The 18,509-nt window shown below is 44.0% G+C and overlaps 1 protein-coding gene across 1 annotated transcript in view; it reads right to left on the reverse strand.

The window, feature by feature from the left end:
- LOC138288483 (pepsin A-like) overlaps nt 1-18,281 on the reverse strand; it is a 193,174-nt gene extending 174,893 nt beyond the window's left edge. The window contains exons 1-4 of the mRNA XM_069230038.1: nt 18,222-18,281; nt 11,854-12,013; nt 9,500-9,621; nt 3,601-3,715 (exon numbers count right to left, since the gene is read on the reverse strand). Of these exons, the coding sequence (XP_069086139.1) occupies nt 3,601-3,715; nt 9,500-9,621; nt 11,854-12,013; nt 18,222-18,277 (453 nt within the window). The 5' untranslated portion in view covers nt 18,278-18,281. The remainder of the gene's footprint in view (nt 1-3,600; nt 3,716-9,499; nt 9,622-11,853; nt 12,014-18,221) is intronic.
- Nucleotides 18,282-18,509: the final 228 nt, after the last annotated feature.

Below are 18,509 nucleotides of genomic sequence, written 5' to 3' on the forward strand. Positions count from 1 at the left end.
CGTCACCTCATCATTGAGACCTGGAGGCTGCTGGGTGCACCGAAGCACACTGTGCCCCCGCAACTTAATGGGAGGCTCATCACTATGACACAAGTCAGGCAGGTCAGGTTCCCCTCAGCAGCTGGAAAGGTAGTTGAGAGGGCTCTTCTATTGGAACCTGTTGCACATCCATCAACCCGCAAGGTGGGTATACCAGTTCCGGCCCCATATTATGAATAATTATTTCACACATCACATGTTTCTCAGCTATTTCTTTAATGTGCACTTCTCCCTTTCACCCTCACATAAAATGCCATCTCAGCTGTTCCTCAGATGCTTCGTCGCTTAGACCGTCATTTCATGCAGTGCAGCTGCCACGAGGCCTTGTCTATAGTTATGGCTTTAGCTCATGTCTATTGCCCAATACACAATTCTTTCTTTTAAAGAAATATTATAATTGTGTTTATCAGTTTACACATTGTGTTGGATTACTTATCGCTGAAAAAAGTTTATTTGTTCTTTGTAATGACAACCTCTACCTAGTACCATTCATAACTCTCATGTCTCTAAAGGCTCTTATGCTCTGTTACAATGGCACACCATTGGCCAGATGTACTAAGACATTTTGCAGTTGCAAAAGGCCTCATTTGCAAAATTGGCCTTTTGGTATGTACCAAACCCACATTACGGCTACATACTGACTTGCTATTTTAAAGGAGCCTGTTTAGGGCATCTCTTGCAATTAGCCATTCACAATGGTATGTATTAAAGATTTGCGACTGAACTTCTACTGAAAGGTAGTGGTAACCCATTAGCAAACAGGAAGGGGACCACTTCCCCCTTGTTAATGTTTAAGTCAAGAGATATGTTTTTATGACTAGGCAGTGTTCATGGGATTACTCATAATAATATATTTATAGAACTTTTAATTTTGTTAAATATATCTTGTTTACCTTTCAGGACAATAGGCTGCAATTATAAAAAAAACATGATGGTCTGCTGACCCCATCAGGCTATCATCCCTATTAGTTCATAGGTTGGTTCCTAAAATCAGTATCAAATTGGTAGAAGTGGGTCACAATTTTGATCACTTTTACCAAATACATTTTTAGTACATAAGGCCCTTAGGGCCAGATGTACGTAACTTTTTGCATGGCGCAAACAGCGAATTTCGCTGTTTGCGACATGCAAAAAGTACATTGCGATGCTCATTCCCATTCTGCGAGTCGGTAACCTGGTTTCCGACTCGCAAAATGGGAATGCAAATCGTAAATAGGAAGGGGTGTTCCCCTTCCTATTTGTGATTCGCATCGCGATGCAGAATTGCTTTGTGACCGCGAACGCGGTCGCAAAGCAATTCGCAGTTACCACCAGTGTCACACTGGTGGTAACCCATTTGCAAAAGGGAAGGGGTCCCCATGGGACTCCTTCCCCTTTGTGAATGGCCCTGAAAACATTTTTTCAGTGCAGGCAGTGGTCCTGTGGACCACTGTCTGCACTGAAAAAATGAAACAAAAATGTTTCATTTTTTTCTTTTGTATTGCAACTCGTTTTCCATTAACGAAAACGGGCTGCAATACAAAAAAAAAAAAACTGCTTTATTTAAAATCAGTCACAGACATGGTGGTCTGCTTTCTCCAGCAGGCCACCACCCCTGTGAGTGCTGTGAATCGCAAGGGGGTCACAAATTGCGACCCACCTCATTAATATTGATGAGGTGGGTCTTTGCGATCCCCTTGCGATTCGCAGATGGTGTCAGGGGCACTCGGAATTTGCTACATCTGGCCCTTAATTCGCCCATCCACACCACAGCTGAAAATGGTGAACAGCATTTCATGAAGGCTCTTTAGTCCTTTTCCCCAATTTCTAAAAGCGCTCAGAATGCTGATTTGTCACTGGGCGCTATGTGTCACTCACAAAGAGAGTTGAGCAGTAGCTCCTGTTTTTCAAAAGCATAGTTCTCCACTTGCACCGTGCCTGCTTTGAGGCACTTTATATACAACATATTTCAATTGCCATTAGTATGCAGAGACCTCTATTGTAATAGTAAAATTGCCCCCTTTTGGCAACACACTGACCCTATTTAAGTCTAGAAAGACAATGTTGCGCCTCTGTCATTACAGTACAGCTCTGCTTCATTGGGTGGTTCTTACCAAATATAACTACACACCACAAACTGAATTGATTCCAAGTGCTTTAAATAACCTGTAGTACACTTTCTGTTCTTCCAGAAGGTTGAAAGGCTGTGTTGTGCTTGCCACGATTTGAATCTACAATGGGAAAATTGAGAAATGTGGTGCAGTCGGCTTTCTCTGCACAACCACTACAAATATACCAGAAAAACCCTCCCTCGTGAGTGCTAAGCCTGTCCTGGACAGCCCCACCTACCCAATTCTAAAGTGGTATTCAGCTCACTGAGCTATTTTACCATCACAGCAGTTTGATTTTGGGTTAGGTTAGTTAATGATAATTTTCCAAATAAATGTAGAATGTAACATGACTTTTTTCATCATGACAGTAAAATAGGCAAATTGATCTTGCACAAATTATCCTACTTAATAAGGAGCAGAACAAACTGATAATGCCAAATGTTTCAATTGTGAAATGTGGCTCCATTAAGATCGGTTTCCAATTCCTTAATAATCCAGCAGCTAAAATGCCACAAGGTATTTTTGTCTCTCTCCTCTCTTCAGGTAGTGTGGTCCTCAGTCCCCATTTTTGGAAATCAGAGGCTAGGCACAGTTATGCAGCCCATTCAAGGAAACTAGGTATGTGCTGGGCAAGCCAGCGTAGCAAAGAAATAGAATTACAGTTTCGATCTTAGAGTTCGGTTTTCAGGATTGTAGATAAGTGAAAATAAATGTGTCACAGATGCAAAAACATTCTTCCATTCTCTTGCCTATAAGATTCCCTTGTGTGTGTTATCCGCCTCTGGCTGTTTGACAGCATGTTCTCCAGCTGCAGATGTGCACATTGGTCCAGATGTTGTTACTCCCCACAGGGAGGGAGAAGCTGCACCAAAATACGAGGAGCAAAAGGCTATTTAAAGAGCAATTCATGAAAACTCTATGGTGTAACCTTTCTACAGATGTTGGACCCGAACCATCACAGTGAAAGAATAGCTGGAGTTTACTCTGCTTGTGAACTATGGGGCCTGCTCACAAACTGCATTTTGTAGTACATTTAGTTATACTGCAATAGTACTACACACGTACTACAAACTGCTATTCACAAACCCATGTGAGGAGGTCTCTGTAACAACTCTGTGCTTGCATTTACAAAGCCGCCCAAAGGATGCAACGTGCAAGCAATTGAAGGGGGCACACATATAACAAATAGCTAAAATATATTTAAAACAAATTATGAAAGCCAAGGGAAAGACACATGGTTGGGCCGAGCTCTTGCTCAGCATCTGTGTTTTTCTTTGAATTACAGGATGCCCTTTAATACCTCTGCAGACCCTAGCACTGTGTGAACCACAGGGAATGGTGTTTCGAATAGATCAAAGGCGAGTTCCCTCAGCTGAGTAAGGTTTGTTTTCCTGGTCACAGGACCAAGGCTTGAAGATCCCCCCCAGAACGCCATTTCCTGTTTTCTTGAAGAAAGAGGATGTCTATTTACCCAAACGGTGTCGTATCCCAGTACCCCGATCATGAAGCCGGTCCCGTACCCGATGAAGAGGTCCTCCTTTGTGCTTCTGAAGGTGGAAGAGTTCTTGGGCTCGAACCTGGGGTGGCTGACTAGAATGAAAGATACAGAGACATCTCACCAGGTTACCACTACCAGAAAGTATCATGTTAAATAGCACAGATTTTGAAAATAAAGGGCCATATGTATTTACAACACGGCGCACCATGGCCGTTGTTACCACAACAGCGTAAACATTTTTGACACTGTTGTGGTGCTTTGCTGCACTAGCGACAAAAATGTTGAGTGCATCACTTTAATGCCTGCCCTGAGCAGATGTTAAAAATGACAGAAGAAATGGTGCAGTGAAATCTTGTAAATTTCACTGTGCCATTTTATTGGCCCCCCGCTTAATGTGGCGTAAGGGGTTGCAAAGTGGTGCAATGCACCACTTTGTAAATATGGCGTGGGGGAATGGCCACCTTAACACCACCTTAACATCATCAAAATTATGCTAGGGCAGAGTTAAGGCAGCACAAGGGGCTTGTAAATATGCACCAAAGTCCTTTGGAAAGTAAACAAGCATCACCAATCTGCACAATTTCCATTAATTATTGACAGCTGATCTAGACAGTCTCTAGCTTTATGCCTATTTAGACCTTTATTCTGCTGTCTGCAGCAACTTCAGTTTGACCACAAAGAGTAATTTTCATCTGAATTACTGCAAAATAAACAAAAAGAGAGGAAGAGGAAAATAACTTACTAGCATACGTCCTCTGAAGCTTAGGGAGATATTCAAATGGCTCCCAAGCAACACTAGAAAAGCTGTCTTCACACCCTAATCACTAGCAAGTTAGGCTTCACCATCTTTGCGGGGATCACTAAACAACTAAATAGAAGACTAAAAGCCATAACTCGGCAGCCAGGCTCATCTTCAACCTCCCATACAGAACTCACATGACACCACACCTCAGGATACTCTAATAGCTTCAGATACACAAACTCTCTCAATTCAAACGTATCACACACACATTCAAGGCACTACAAAACTCAGGCCGCACCTAACTAAACTGTTGCATCTCCTTCTACCAACCACCCAGACACCAGTGTTCCACAGGACTCCTGCTCACACACATCATGCACATACATAGAACAAGATCAGGAGAACAGGCATACTTTTACATTGCTCCTACAGCATGGAATGGCCTCACACTCAACATCAGGGCCTCTCTTCTTGAATTCCACAAGAAGCTGAAGACCTGGATTTTAAATTAACCAACCTATCATAGGTGGGTCTAGGTACACACATCTGTTTAGTGCCAGGATGCTCTCGCAGTTGAACATGGTTGTGATTTCATACACTAAATAAATTCAATCAGTGTCAAAAGTCCTAATGAGGGTATCATTAAAATTGAAGACAAAACCTCGCCCGCCTTCTTGTGGCATGCTTCATCATAGGCAATTCCATTCCACATTGGTCAAATTGGTCAAATAAAAACGCCAAAATAGTCTCAACCTCAATAAAAGTGAGATCTTACAGATTTTTTTAATTCTGAATAGGCGAGGGTTTCAGATTGGATAATAAAACTGCCTTGGTTTAAACTTGAAGGATATCTATTACTAGACGGTACATCGGACAGGGTTAAAAGAAAATGGATGTATGAGCTGAGGTATTATGTCTCCCTCATCCTTCTAACCAACATGCTTCGGCTTTATTATAACTCAGAAAGGTTTTGGCCCTTCGTCAGGGTTAACATGATCCCTATCGCCTCATAGTCCTGCCTCAGTTTACGCTGAAGGAAAGAAGATGTCTTACAGTGTTGGACCAATATGTAAAAGCTGCTGTATATTTTAGGGAACAAAGGCTCACTGGTCTCTTCAGAGGGAGTTCACTCCTGCAGAAAGACATTCGTCAAGGCTGTAGTCCCTTTAGTCACTTATTTTCACCCTCTATGGCTCTCATTTGCACTGATTGAATTGATTTAGTGTGTGAAGCACTGAAAACAGGAACGCGTTGCACTCTTCATTGTTGGGATATTCACCCAGCAGTCGTCATATAATTGCAGCCAGCCAGCTTTATGTGCCTGGTTCTCTCCTTCAACTGCTGGTAGCAGCTCTGCTGTCCCTGTGGCAGTGCTAGTGAGGTGCACCACAGCCCTCTATCTTTGGCTGTGTCCAACCCATAGCATTAGGACAGGCGCGTTCTGCAGGTCTCAGACCCAGCAGTAACTAAAAACCAACTTTGAAAGGGTCCCTACCAGGCCTTATAGTCACAGTGGTCAATTTATCAACAATAACATGAAGGTAATCCATGGCAGTGATGAAGTTCCCGTTTACATTTCACATGTTTAACTTCAGCTTGAATTCCCCAGGAGTGTTTTCTTTTTTTAACTGTTGTGTTTATGCTGTCCCTTAAGGCAACATATGACTCTTGTATTGTGCACACTATGAACTTAGCTGTCTCCAGGTGTCCAAGTTGGTTCGCTTTTCGGGTGGGTGTTTAGTTTGCATGTTTTTAGCCAGAACCTTAATGACACAGAGGATGCCTCTTGGGAAGGATTCCAAGTTACGCTTATTTGGTAACAACCGTTTGAAAGACCTCCCCCACCTCTTTCATTCCGCTTAAATCACTGGTTCATCCAATCCCTGTGTGCCCCAGGCAGCACGCCCTAAGAGAACACTAGGCCTCAGATGTGCACTGCTGCTGCTCGTGCGGGGCCTGATCGAGGTGAGCAAGGGCATTTGCTTTCAGCGCTACATCATCAGCTGAGGAAGCGGATGCTGGCAAGGGCTGTTATGAGAGATATGCTACGGCTGCATAGTCCAGCGCTTTGTAATGCACCTCAGGCCGAGTATCTCACCAACCCCTTCCTCTTCATTAGTATCATCACATAGTGGAAGGCATGGTGCCATCTCCTTGTGGAAGAAGGGAGAGACTGCTTTGCTTGCTAGAATCAGAGCTGAAGGTGTCTACAGCGAGGCATAGGTAAAAAAATCATTTTGCAGTCGAGCGCTGTGCAGGAGGGTAAGTTGCAAGATATGGGGAGGGCAGACAGTGCTGTTCAAACAAGTATAGGACACATGCCCCCACCTTTATAGTCTACACCCAGGCACATATGTGATTTAGTGCCTGGCCTTTGAAATTCATCTTGGGGTAGCCGACTCTTTTGAAGTTTTCTCTCCTCTGTGGTACCCTTTGTCAAAGGGACAGTCAGCCACAGCACGAGTGGCTCCAATTCTGAGTGACCCCCAGGGCTTAATTTGTAAAATAATGAGGTCTGGTGTGCAAAGCACTGATTAGAAGACAGCAGTCGGTCCTAATAAATGTTGGCACATCTGAAACCAGGGCATAGTTGGGAAACTACCTCAGACCTCTTGAATCCAGTACCAGACACTTCCTGCCCCTTTATCTCACTCTTGCAGGTTTTTTCTTTATCCCTTGGTGATGGCTTTTCCGTCTTTCTCTTACTTTCCATTTGTATGTTTTTCTCCCTCTTGCTCTCGGGAAATGTCTGATGAGGGAAAGTAAGTACCAGTCCCCAAACATTAGTGTGGTGGCCCCCACTGCTAACCACCAGCTTATTTTAAGCATTAAATGACCCACAACACAGACCAGCCTTCACTGAAATATATCCCATAAAGTTTCAAAGAACTAAGCCATCCTTCAGCCACGGCTCCTCCGTTAAGGCAGAGGAGCATCGCCCTACTGCTCTTTCAGCAGTGAAAACTTGAAAAATTAAATGACAATAACACGTTATTATCATTTTATTTTTCCTGCTGAGTCGAGTCACGGGCAGGACGGGGCCGGGCCGGGCCATCCTGGCGACAGCAGCTGCAGCAAGGGGAGGAGTGCAAGTGTGCATGGCAGTTTGGCTGGCTGTTTTAGGATGGCCAAACCGTCATGCGCACTTGGATCTCTCCATCCGAGCTGTGGTGTACAGCCGGATGGAGACAAAGCACAGGCTCCCAGGGCCTGCCTGAGCGTCATACCAGACCGCTCAGGCCAATCACAGTGCTGCTCTCATGCTGGTAAATAGTATTTTACCAACATCAGAGCAGCATCTGGGTTGGCGTTGGGGACTGGGAGCCTTGCTCTGGACTACCGGGAGTTGAGAGAAGAGGTACAGAAGAGCACTGAGGTGGCGGCCGGCGGGTAAGTGTTTTATTTATTTTTGTTTTATTTTATTTCACTCCCCCCGCTGCCCACTCTCCCCCTTGTGCTCCCCTACCACTTTGTTTTCACTGCAGCCACCACTGCCGTCCTCTCTATCAGATCCCCTGGGAGTTCCAACCTTGCCAGTCCCACTATCTCCCTCACAAAGAGCCCGGGCCCCTTGGACCAGTAACTCTTCCTTTAATCAAAGAGCCCTGTCATATAGAAAGAGGATGTTCTACTACTGTTCCTTTAGTGTGTGTGTGTCCCACCCCAGCCCTCAGAAATGTCAGCATTACTCACCTTCTGTATGGGGCTTTTAGTCCTCACCTCTGTAGCCCCTCCAGGCCCTATGCTTCCAATATGGAACCCACAGGCCTGAATGTTATGTACCATACACAGGAACAAACAGTCAACCTAGAACACACACTTATCACACACTGTACAGCGCTTCATGCACACCATGCAGGCTAAGGGTAAGTTAAGTACACAGCCACAGAACTTTACACGTGTGGGCCGGCAAGTCCCACTCCAGTGACATAGATAAAAAGACCTGTTCAAATAACTGATTAACTGAACACAAAAATGGGTATGCGTCCACTACCGTGCGCATGTCACCGTAGCCCTCTCAGTCTGAACACTGTTTTACAGTGAGACAGGCCTAGATCATGGCACACACATGATGCATGTTTGTCGATTACCAAAAGTCAGTACCAGGGACCCAGACATCGTTGCAGCTGGGATGCTCAGGGAAGGGTGCACACCCATAACCATGCAGGGGACTTGTCCATCCCATCACAAATAAAAGCACTAAAGGAGGAGTGAGGACAGAACTGTAGAGCCTCTTTACACAAGAAAACGGTTTCTTAGAATCCTGAATTCAAGGAACCATTATACATCACCCAATCGAGAAAAGAGACGTTTTTTCAAGCACTTAGTACTCAGAGCTGATCCGAGAGCTAGTGAAGATGTGCAACAAAGCTGGCAACATGTGGCCAACTGCTGCTGTGTCTATTAAACCATAGCAATCACAGTTTCTGAAGGACAGCTATAATGCATTACTCCACCTCAATTTTACCATACAGAAGGAGAGAACTGCTAGAAGCAAGGCCTGGAAATCTCAAGAATATGTAAATTCTGACCAAGAAAATGCTGCATGTCTTATATACATAAAGCTCTAACATAGCAGGTAGATTGGAACATGACAAACAGACTGTGGGCGACAATTGATCAACAAGTGGTTGGTGCAGTTAGGCATAGTTTTAGCTCTAGTTTAAGTCTTGTTCTATGTGAAGTCTCCCACTAGCCTTGCGGGTAGGTTCATGTTATGTAAACCTGTTAATAAACGTATATACCTGCATTTGAATCAGGAGTACAATTGCTAATTATTCTCTATCGTGTCCCCTCTCAGAAAACTGATGAAGTATTTCAAATTTTCCAGGTTGCCTTCAAGTCCCCCTTGTTATTGATCCACCCATACCACAATAGTTATGTGAGCATTCAAATATTCACAAACTTTCTTCTATGTCAGTGACTCTGGAAATGAAACAGAAAGAATACTTCTCTTCGAAATGGTGGCCTAATAATTGCCTATTTGTTGCTAGACAACAACCATAAATATTTTTCTCTTGTTGAGCGCCTGCCTACAGATAAATACAGTTCTTCAGAATTATTTTAGAAATGTTAAAGCCTATTAATTGTACCAGCTGTACAGAGGGCAGAATTGACCACATAGTGTACTTACTACAAGCAGGGTAGCTGCAATACACAGAGGGGACCCAGAGGTTAGAGGACCCCGTGTCGAAAATCACATTAAACTTCTGAGGCGGGGTGCCGATCGATATTACTCCATAGTATTCTGCCTGTTGGTGAAACCAAATACAATATATTAGAAGACGTGCAACCCTGTAAAACTCTTTGCCATAGAATAAAACAAAATATTCTGAAGTAGAGCAGTCTTAGACATGACCTCTTGCTGCTTGTTGCTAGGTGTGCCTGCAAAACTAGGACTATCAGTCCACCATACTATAGAAGTGTATGGGATATGATCTATATGGGATTTCATCTCAATCTTCAGTCCAACTTCCTGTGGTCCATATGTCACAAAGACCATGATATAGCATGGTACAAGCCTTACGATCAGACATTGGTTGCCCAGTGTTATAACAACTTTTTCATGTGACCCTCTATTTGGGCCAAGTCCCAGAAGATGAGAAGCAATCCACCTGTACTGCTTTGACTCTCCCATATAATATATCTCTTTGGTAAAACATAATACTGAAGAGTATTCCAATTCTTGCTGGTTGCCTACCTTAAGGCAAAGTTCTGAACTTAATATATACTTGGATTTGCGGTCCAGTTAGATACCAGCAGCATGCGCCTGGAGTGCTAGAAAAGATTGTGTCCTTCACTACGGCCTTGTCCGCTTTGCTCCTTTGCACAGATCTCACATCAAAAGTGCTGTTCCTCAAAGTTGAGATAAGGAACCCTTCCAATCGGAGTAACAAAGATCACCTGCAAGCAATAAAGCTAATATCATATGAGTTGTCTCCTCATTCAGAATGTTAATCCTCATAGTTTAAGAACTGTGAAGGAGAGGCCTTGTAATCTTAGTGCTGATAAGTACCAGAAAGTAATGGGACTACTACACTTTTCACTATTTTCTTCCTCACACACCTTACATTATGAGGTAATTTGCTCTAAATGCAAAGACCCTGAGAAGGAAGGATTTGGTATGGAGTTCTGAGGGATGCAGAAAAGCAATCAGCTATGACCTTGTTTACATTTCTTATCATAATGGATCCCTTCACCAGCATCCTGGATCAACGTGCAGTAATACCACACCTAGGATTTATTAATACCGGACAGTATCATCACACCTGTATAGGTTTGGCACATCTAGACTGGTGAATGATGATGATTACTGGACTGGTGAATGATGATGATTACTGGAAAATAACCAGCCTACAGTTTTCTTGTCTCAAACACCAGCTCATAGTACGAAGTGTATGACAAGTAAACCTGGGACTTGAAGAGATTGAGACCAATGTTTATCAAGACTTCATGTTGTCCTTGCGTCAAACAAACAAGACAAAGACAACAGGAAGGCTTCAGTAACATTTGCGTAGCCACGCAAGGCCAGATTTGCATGATCTTGCGTGGCTTTGAAAATAAATGTAATGCAAGGCATCCTCTTGCATTGCCTTATGTTACATTTCAACTTGGTGCGGGTTCTATGGGTGGATGCATGGGAGCTCCCATGCATCGATCCATGATTTTTTAGTGCATTCCCAGATTTACAAAGAGTTGTAAACCTGGGAATTAGTTAAAGTGCTATGCCTTCCCTAATGCAGCACAGCGAGGAGAAATATCTTTATTTCTCCATCTGATTTCCTCTTTCCAGAAGGTCTGCAGCACAGACAAAGTGAACAATGCCTGTATGGGTTGTTTTTGCGCAGGAATGTGCCCCTTCCTGCAAAAAAAATAATCCTGCATGTAGTGCAGGCCCCCTTGCACTCTGGTGCAAGGGGGGCTGTGCTGTTCTAGGCAGCACACAGTGCCCCAGCACTAGGAGGCAGCATAGATACCTTAGTAGATATGGTGCATTTCTGCTGTCTCCTTTTCATGCAACAAAGCACAGCACAGCAACTTTGCATGCTGCCCTGCGTTGCATGAAAGCTTGGCCCCTAAATTTATTGGTGCGAAAATGAACCATTAATAACTCCTCCTTAGTCCTTGTCACAGTGTGACACTCTGACACTGTAAGAACTGCGGCAAGAAATCCTTGAATTCGGAGTGATGAAGATTACACATAGGTAATAAAGCCAATGGAGACTGTCCTTCAAGCATCTCAACAATTAAACAGTCAACCTCTAATATCCCTGAGGCATTAGTGAATGTTGGCTCCCTCTATCACATAAAGTGCCAGTTACGATACTCACCGCCAGAGTCAGCATTGATCCATCATTCTGTATTGAGTGTTCAGCCATCTCATCTTTCAATAGAGTTAAGGGTGTGTGCATTTCCCAACCAGCCATCCTATCACCTTCAGGGATTGAAGACATAGGAACCCAGTATGTGAAAGAAATACTCACATCCAAGTAGTTAATCAGCGGCTCATTGGCCACCTTGGCTGCGGAGGAAAAGGTCTGGTACTTGGTCGACAGGTCATACGGGTTTCTCCTCAGTAAATCTTCCAGTAAACCTTTTTCTCGAAGGACATTTCTGAGTGACTTTCCTTTCTGCAAAGGGATCCTAAGAAGAGGAAAAAGAAAAGTACAACCTGCGTTACAGACCTACATTAAAACACTACGGGCACAGCTGTAAATGTTTGTTGCGTGAAAAGAGCCAACCTTGTAAGCCAACATTTACAGACAACAACTACAACACGTAGGACATCAATAAACGCCTGTTGTATGCAATCAACAAGGTTTCAAGGTTTCATGTATCTGTTTTAGGCAAGTTATGAAAATCTACACAATCCAGAACATGGGCTAGATTCACAAGGAGCCTCCACAGTCGTGGCGAAGTCTCCGCATTCATGACATAATCTCCACAATAAGAATTCTCATTGCCGAGCCTTCGCCATGACTGCAAAGGCTCTTTGTGAATCAGGCCCAATGAGTATAACAACACCTCAGGCTTTGCTCTCAGAAGCAGCTCCTCCAGGGATTGTTGATCAGCATCAGGGATCGTTGTGCTGCTGTTGTACATAAATGTTTCTGCTATTCCCTCTAAGTACTTTGTATGCTGCCCTTTATCATCTCTCATCTTTTGGAAAAGGATGTCAAGTAAGTATAGCCAGGGGTTGCAGCTGTTACCCTCCGCTTGCCCTTTGGTACCCTTGTGATTACTATCACTCTTCCTTTTCTTAGAGATTATGGTGGCTCCACATGTATCTTATGGAGATGAACTGTGCTATTGTTCTTGAACAATTCAAGTGGTTAATGATACTTTTTATGCTTTTCCGTACCCTCATTTCCATCGTCACTGAAGTGGATGTGCACACTTCGAGATTCTAAACTTTATCTTTGGGTGGAACAACCTAATGATTGTTTTTTTTCACATTCCATTGTAAGTTCTTGACCTTGCGTAATGAGATCTGCTTCAGACATGTGGAGCGAGTCTGTTCTTGAGTCACTCCAGTCTACCCTTATTAATGTTTTTTTTCGAGATACATGTATGTGGACTTCAGAGTAAAAAAATAAGCAACTGTATATACTTGATTTCACAATATTTTGGTTGTTGATATTTTAGCCCCAAAGTTTTGTAGAGCGCTATTACTATGTCTCGATATTGTGACATTCAACCCTCATTAGTGGTCTCAGGTTGATACTAAATAGCTAAAGAGATAAGGGTTTAGGGCACCCCATACTGCATGATCTTCATGAGTAGTATGTCTCTAGTTGTACCACTCAGTCACTAAGTACTCAAACTATTTAGCAAGCTTTTTGACATTGGAGACTGTAGGATGCTGGCCTGGTTTGTAGTGGGTACCTAGGGTAATTACACCTTATACCAGATCCAATTATCCCTTAGTAGTGAAATGTAGGCAGTGTCTAGAAGTCAGGCTCTCGAGGTAGCTAAGCAGCCAAGGCCTATCTAGGAGTCATGCAAAGCTCATGCACTACCACTGTAGTCACACAGTACTCACACACATGAAAGAGAATACTCAGTGTTACAAAAATAAAGATACTTTATTTAGGTACACAAATACTAAAAATACCTTAGAGACTATACTCCCTTAGGAGGTACATAATAAACAAATTACATACACTAGTATGCAGATATAGGCATAGAAACAGTGAGAAAACAGTGCAATTAGTGAAAATCATCATAGTAGGAAATGGGCCTAGGGGGAACACAAACCATATACTAAGAAAGTGGAATGGAAATGTAGGTTTCCAATCTAAGCAAGTGTAGTGTGTAGAGGGGCGCTAGGAGTATTAAAAAACACCAACAGTAAGTATTAGAACCCACCCCTGAGCCCTGGAAATCAAGAGTAAAACACAGTAACTTTCCTAGAACACACCGAAACACGAGAGAGAAGATTATGCATAACAAGAAGAGACTGCTAGACGCCAACAGTGGATTCCCTGACATGAAGACCTGTGAAAGAAGGGGACCAAGTCCAAGAAGCACAGAAGAGTCCAAGGAGAACAGGAGCCCCTGCTAACCCATATGAAGGTGCAAAAGAAGAACCACCATGAGGAAGACCAGTCAGTATTGCACCCAAGAAGACGAAGTCGAGTTCCTGGTTGGTGCAAGTGATGTCCCACGCTGGATGGAGGATTGCAGTATGGTTTGTGCCTTTGGAGTCCACCAAAAAGCCTTGGCAAATGCAAAGTTCACTGTTAGTGGAAGATGGCACTGCCCAGGACCAGGAAGGACCAGGTGGACTCTACCCAGAAGACAGAGTCAGAGGGGGCTTTCAGCAACTCAGAGGGCCCACAGAAGACCAGGCAGCACACACAGGAGTCCCACAGCATGGGGACAAAGAAGGGGCAAAAGAAGGCCATGCAGCACTACGACAAAGGCTCCCACGCCGCCGGAGGACCACTCAGGAAGATGTGAGTCGCAGGATAGAGTGCTGGGGGCAGAGCTGCAGGGTGCTTGAAGAACTTCATGGAAGGATGCTAACAAGCCTTGGCAACAGCAAAGCATGCGGTGCATGGGGGTACTGTCTTGCGTGGGGTGGCAAGCTCTTACCTCCACCAAAGTTGGACAGTAGGACATCAGGACTGTCAGGACAACTTCCGTCTACCACCTGTGATGCACGATCCATGCAGCTCAGCAGGAGAGGGGATCCACGCAACCGGTCATCGTTGCAGTAGGTGCCTGCAGAAGCAGGGGAGTGACTCCCTCACGCCAAGGGAGATTCCTTTGCTCTTCTGGTGCAGGCTGAAGACAGGCTGTCCTCTGAGGATGCACGACCAGGAAACAGTTGCAGTTGCTGGCAGGAGCTGAAGATACAATGTTGCAGAAGTCGTCTTTGCTTCTTTGTTGCAGCTTGTATAGTCCCTGGAGGGTTCAGATGCAGTTTCTTTGAAGAGAAGTTGAAGTAGAGGATGCAGAGGATTCCTGCTGGAGTCTTGCAATCCAAAACTGAAGAACCACCCATAAGAGAGACCCTAAATAGCCCTGAAAGGGGGATTGGTCTGCTAAACAGGTAAGCACCTATCAGGGGAGGGCTCTGAAGTTACCTGCTGGCACTGCCCACTCAGATGCTCTCAGAGTTCCCTGCCAACTTGGAATCCTAGATGGCAAAACCCAGGGACCCTCTGGAGGAGCTCTGAGTACCACCCGTGGGGTGGTGATGGGCAGGGGAGTGGTCACTCCCCTTTCCTTTGTCTAGTTTCGCGGCAGAGCAGGGACTGGGGGGTCCCTGAACCAGTGTAGACTGGATTATGCAAGGAGGGCACTAAATGTGCCCTTCAAAGCATTTCCAGTGGCTTGGGGATGCTACCCCTCCCCAGCCTGTAACACCTATTTCCAAAGGGAGAGGTTGTAACACCCCTCTCCCAAAGGAAATGCTTTGTTCTGCCTTCCTGGGCTCGAGCTGCTCAAGCATCCGGAGGGCAAAAACCGGTTTGAGAGGTGGCAGCAGCTGGGGCTGCCAGGAAAACCTCAGAAGGCTAAAATCATGGGGGTCCTCTAAGAAGCCCCCAGAGTGTATGGAATCATACAACCAAGGCTTGCAAAAGCATGGGGGTATGATTCCTACATGTTTGATACCAAACATGCCTATGTTCAGAGTTGCCTATGTTCAGAGTTACCATTATGTAGCTAGACATAGGTAGTAACCAATGTCCAGTACACGTAAAATGGTGTCCCCCACACTCACAAAGTCCTGGAAAATGGTCATGGGGGCACCTCTGTTAGTGCAGGGGTGCCCTTACACACAGGTACTCTACACCCTGCCCTCAGGGCTGGAAGGCCTGCTATAGGGGTGACTTATAAGTGATCCGGTGCAGTGTAAATGGCTGTGAAAGGTTGCATGCACCCTTTCACGCAGGCTGCAATGGCAGTCCTGCAGAAGCCTTTGCATGGGCTCCTTAATGGTAGCAAAAGATATGCTGCAGCCCATAGGGATCCTCTGGAACCCCAATGTCCTTGGTACCTAAGTACCATTTACTAGGGAACTATAAGGGGCCACCAGTATGCCAATAGAGGGTGAAATACTGGGTTAACAGTATGCAACAACCATCATTTAAGGAAGAGAGCATAACTACTGGGGTCCTGATTAGCAGGATCCCAGTAGACACAGTCAAACACACTGACAAACAGGCCAAAGGTGGGGGTAACCAAGCTAGAAAGAGCCTACTTTCCTACAGAGACTAGTAACAATAATTGAGACATGATATTATGGTTCACATATCAACCCATATCAAATGCTCCAGGCTGATCCAGGAGCACCAGCATCAAGTGTCTCCATCGTCCGTAATCCCTTCACGATTGTCTGCAGTACCTACTAAAGCAGTCTTTGCAGTATTTGGTGGGAATCCCTAATTGAGGTATATCCATGATTTTGTATTCCTGTGGATGTGTTTAAAGTAGGCAAGCAGGAACCTCTCAAGGATTTTATTGATGACAGATAGACCATTAATTGGTGTAAAATTATTGAGATTGGTTTGGTCGAGTGTAGGTTTCTTCATCAGAGACATTATTGTAGCCCATTTGAGTGTCTAGGTAGTATACCTTCAGCTAGTGGTTCATCAATAATTGAGTAAACACAGGGCTCAAATGTATTTTTAAAAGGTGACAATGACCTGGCTGATCCTTTCAATTATGAGCTTGTTCGTGTTTTTGATTTATCAGTGGAGTTTGGGATGAGATTTCAGCTCTAAGCAGCGTTAACATACTTATATAAAGCACTGCTCTTGTCTCTGGCCCTATAAATAGTTTGGTTTTAGAAGGTGGCTTTTGTCTCCAAAAGCCCTTGCTAGGTTATGTGTGCAGTAGCATTATAGAGGAAAGATGTTTATAGAAGTGCCATTTACACCAGCAGTTTTTTACTTTTTTGCCCTCTTTTAAAGCCATGTATCTCCTGAGAGGGTTAGAGAGTGGGTGATTTTGGCACGATGAATTTGCAGTTGGAGGGGAAGTTTAGATAAGGATTGCAGTTTGTAAATGTAGATGGCTCTAAGTGAATTGACAGTCTGGTTAGGAGGCATTTCTTGGTAGAAGGTGTTATGATCCTGGGGAAGCAGGTTTATTGAACGTTTTTGAAGGACATGATCACAGTGAGACATGGTTCCACTAGATAAAGGAAATAGGTATTTATGTGCATGTTTATTTATTAATTTATAAAAATGTATTCAGAACTTTTAAAATGAACCATGTGATTTCAATTCGAGTGGGATGAGGGAACCAGGGCATGATGATTCGTGGGGACATTGATGATGCCCAGGATCCTACCATTATAGGTGGATATTGACCAGAGCTGGGTGAAGTTGAAGGGGTGAGTCTTTGATTCCATCTACTGTTATAATAAAGTAGTTTGAAATCAGCCAGGATGAGTTCGCTAGGTTGTTTGCTGGCTATTACAGTTAGGGACATAGTGAAACTGGTGAACCGTGTTGTGGTAAGGGTAGCAGTTTTGGTGGACCTGAAAGGAAAGCTCATTAGGAGACGAACGTGAGTTAGATGTAGTTGCTGACCAGGATGATATATGAATGATTGTGACTCTATCACCTGTACTTTGCAGGCATCTGAAGGGAATTGAAGAGTCTTCAAGTATGAATTTATCTGAGATGGGATGGAGGGTGACTTGATGACCAGTGCCTTAGGTTATCGTAGTGTGATGATGACTTGTAGTGTTTACAGATGGTATTGAGAAAATATAAATATGTGGGATGCAGTGTTTAAGTGAAGGGGTCATAGTGCCAGTGATGGGAATGCGGGTGCTATGATTGCTAGCACTTGGGAGTGGGAGTGGCAGGTGAGATTGTTTGGAATGGAATGGTATAGGAAGTGTGATTTAAGGCACATGTTGAATGGAGAAGGTAGAATTCTATTACACATTTGTCCTTGCAGCTTATTGCTTCCTCGTGCATTCACCACTAGGATCTGACAGCACTAACACAACATTACAGATGAATAAAGTAAAATAAACCAAATCACTCATAAACATCGTTGCATGTAAGTCAAGAATGACTCTCTGATTTAAAACATGAAAGTAAAAGTACATAATTAGCCAAGGATTGCTGAATATCTGCCAGACCACATTGCCATAGAGAAACCGAAAGAGAGCCAATCACTAATAATCTATAATTGAAGTTTTACACAACAAATATGTAATTAGAAACCACGAGTTATTGCATTCAGGACCTTATCTATTGGAAGGTTGGTAAGTTTGGGTGTCATAGCAACCTGCTCTTTAAAAAGATGGCATCGTTGAATGTAGCTAAACCTACTACATAGCCATGAACTATTTACTGTCTCAGAAAAAGGTCATACTCACTTGTTGATGCTCTCAGATAAAGCTATGAGAGTGAGGGAAAGAAGGACGACTCTCATCTTGGCAACTTGAGGTTCGCCCCTACTGGTCCTCGAGCACACCCCTGCTAGCTTTATATAGGCAGCGGGAGTTATTCACCTGCCCACCCAGGGTCCTCCTCCCTTCCACACATCCGGAGTGACCTTGATTGAAGTCTGACCTCGAGATAGCCTTTCACAATCAGCACCATTCATGAGCCCATTAAGAACAGCCCTAGAGGCCTTTTCTAACACACATATTAACTCACTCACG

The sequence above is a fragment of the Pleurodeles waltl genome, chromosome 4_1, assembly GCF_031143425.1.
Source record: "Pleurodeles waltl isolate 20211129_DDA chromosome 4_1, aPleWal1.hap1.20221129, whole genome shotgun sequence".
Lineage (NCBI taxonomy): Eukaryota > Metazoa > Chordata > Amphibia > Caudata > Salamandridae > Pleurodeles > Pleurodeles waltl.